Genomic DNA, 1,646 nt, shown 5'->3' on the forward strand with positions numbered 1-1,646 from the left:
TCCCGTTGCGGAGCACAGGCTCCGGACGCGCAGGCTCAGAGGCCATGGCTCACGGGCCTAGCCGCTCCGCGGCATGTGGGATCTTCCCGGACCGGGGCACAAACCCGTGTGCCCTGCATCGTCAGGCGGACTCTCAACCACTGCACCACCAGGGAAGCTCTGAACCACTTTTTTAAATAGAGCTATCTGGCCTCAGCTCATTGCTCCAAATGTCTGAGGAATGGTGCAAAGCTGACATTAGAAGGTGAACTTCCAGCGGCTCGTTTCCTGGAGGGGAAACTGAGGCTCAGGGCTGCACCACACAGTACGCGGAGTGCTGTCCATGGTCCTGCCCCTACCTTATCCCAGACCCAGAGAAGGATTTCTCCCGGACCTGCCTCCGAGGGGACAAGCCCCACCCCTTTGCTGAGGCCACACCCCTTCAGCTCATTGATTGATCTCCAGGCCCCGCCCAACTCTTCAGTAGCCCCTGATTGGTTGCATCTAGGCCTCACCTTCCTAACCCTCCTACTTTGATAGCTGTCCTCTAAGAGCCCCAGCCAACTCCCCACATATGATTGGAAGGTTGGGACCGCCTCACTCACTGATTGGCTGGTCCTCCAGAAAGCGCACATTGTGCAGTGCCTCTCCCTGCTTGGCACGGAGGTTCTGCAGCCAGAAGCGGATGATGCTCTGGCGCTCCTGCAGGGGACAGGGCGTGAGCACAGGGAGCAGCCGCCCACGGGCTAGGAATGTGCGCTGGGGGTCAGAGCCGGCCGCACCTGGGAGGTGAAGAAGCGCAGCTCACTCTCCACGTTCTCGTAGATGAAGTCCTCCTCGCAGGAGAAGCCGCGGGTGCCCCCGCCAAACTCAGTCTTCACTGCTTTGCGCAGACCCAGCTCGTCGGCCCCTCTGAGTAGGCTGCAGGAAGGGCAGGGGAGGTGGGATCACGGGGAGACCCTGGCTCACCATCCTGGAACTAGGGATGGTGTACCTGGTGGCCATAAGGGACAAATGCAGGGTGGCTGGACCTCGCAGTTTGTGCTTGGAAGGGCGGGGAGCTGAGTAGCAGGGTCAGCGAGAGGCCAGGGACAGGGACTCGCCTCTCATACGTGGCGGTGACGAAGAAGGCATAGGCACGCGTGTGGCGATGGTGGCGGACTTGCACGATGAGCTCGGGGATGCCCACGCGGATGTGGTTCAGTGGTCATCGGTCGTGTCTGCCAAGGGGCACAGGGACCGATAGCTCTTGCCACGGGTGGTCTAAGGCCTCCTGCAGACTCCTACTCAGGGGAGCCCAGCTCAAGGGAGCTCACTCTGGACCCTGGGGGGATGGACACAGGTACCTGGGAAGGTCATCAACACGTCGCAGTTCTCTGTGGGCACCGTCTTCATCCATGCCTTGTGGGACACCAGGTACCGACCCACCTGCAGGAGCCGCTTCCCAAAAAGCTTATCTGGGGAGCAGGCAGGGCAGGCTGGGGTCAGGCCATTCCCGGATCAGACCCCTGGCCTCCAGTCTTGGTCCCTCCAGCCCTTGCCCCCGATCACACACTTGCCAGGGCTCCTCGGCTCTCAGCTTGGCATTCAAGGCCCTGCGAGCTCTGGCCTTGGGTTGTTTCCTTCCCTCCACGTCCTTGCACCAGCCAGGCCCTTCTCCAGGAATG

The 1,646-nt window shown here is 61.4% G+C and overlaps 1 protein-coding gene across 1 annotated transcript in view; it reads right to left on the reverse strand.

The window, feature by feature from the left end:
- The window catches only part of ANO8 (anoctamin 8), a 9,591-nt gene that overhangs the window by 7,269 nt on the left and 676 nt on the right, over positions 1 to 1,646 (reverse strand). The window contains 5 exon segments of the mRNA XM_007461012.1: positions 585 to 681; positions 762 to 900; positions 1,083 to 1,182; positions 1,185 to 1,199; positions 1,326 to 1,436. Coding sequence (XP_007461074.1) covers positions 585 to 681; positions 762 to 900; positions 1,083 to 1,182; positions 1,185 to 1,199; positions 1,326 to 1,436 — 462 coding nt within the window.

Source organism: Lipotes vexillifer, unplaced genomic scaffold (genome assembly GCF_000442215.2).
Source record: "Lipotes vexillifer unplaced genomic scaffold, Lipotes_vexillifer_v1.1 scaffold469, whole genome shotgun sequence".
NCBI lineage: Eukaryota > Metazoa > Chordata > Mammalia > Artiodactyla > Lipotidae > Lipotes > Lipotes vexillifer.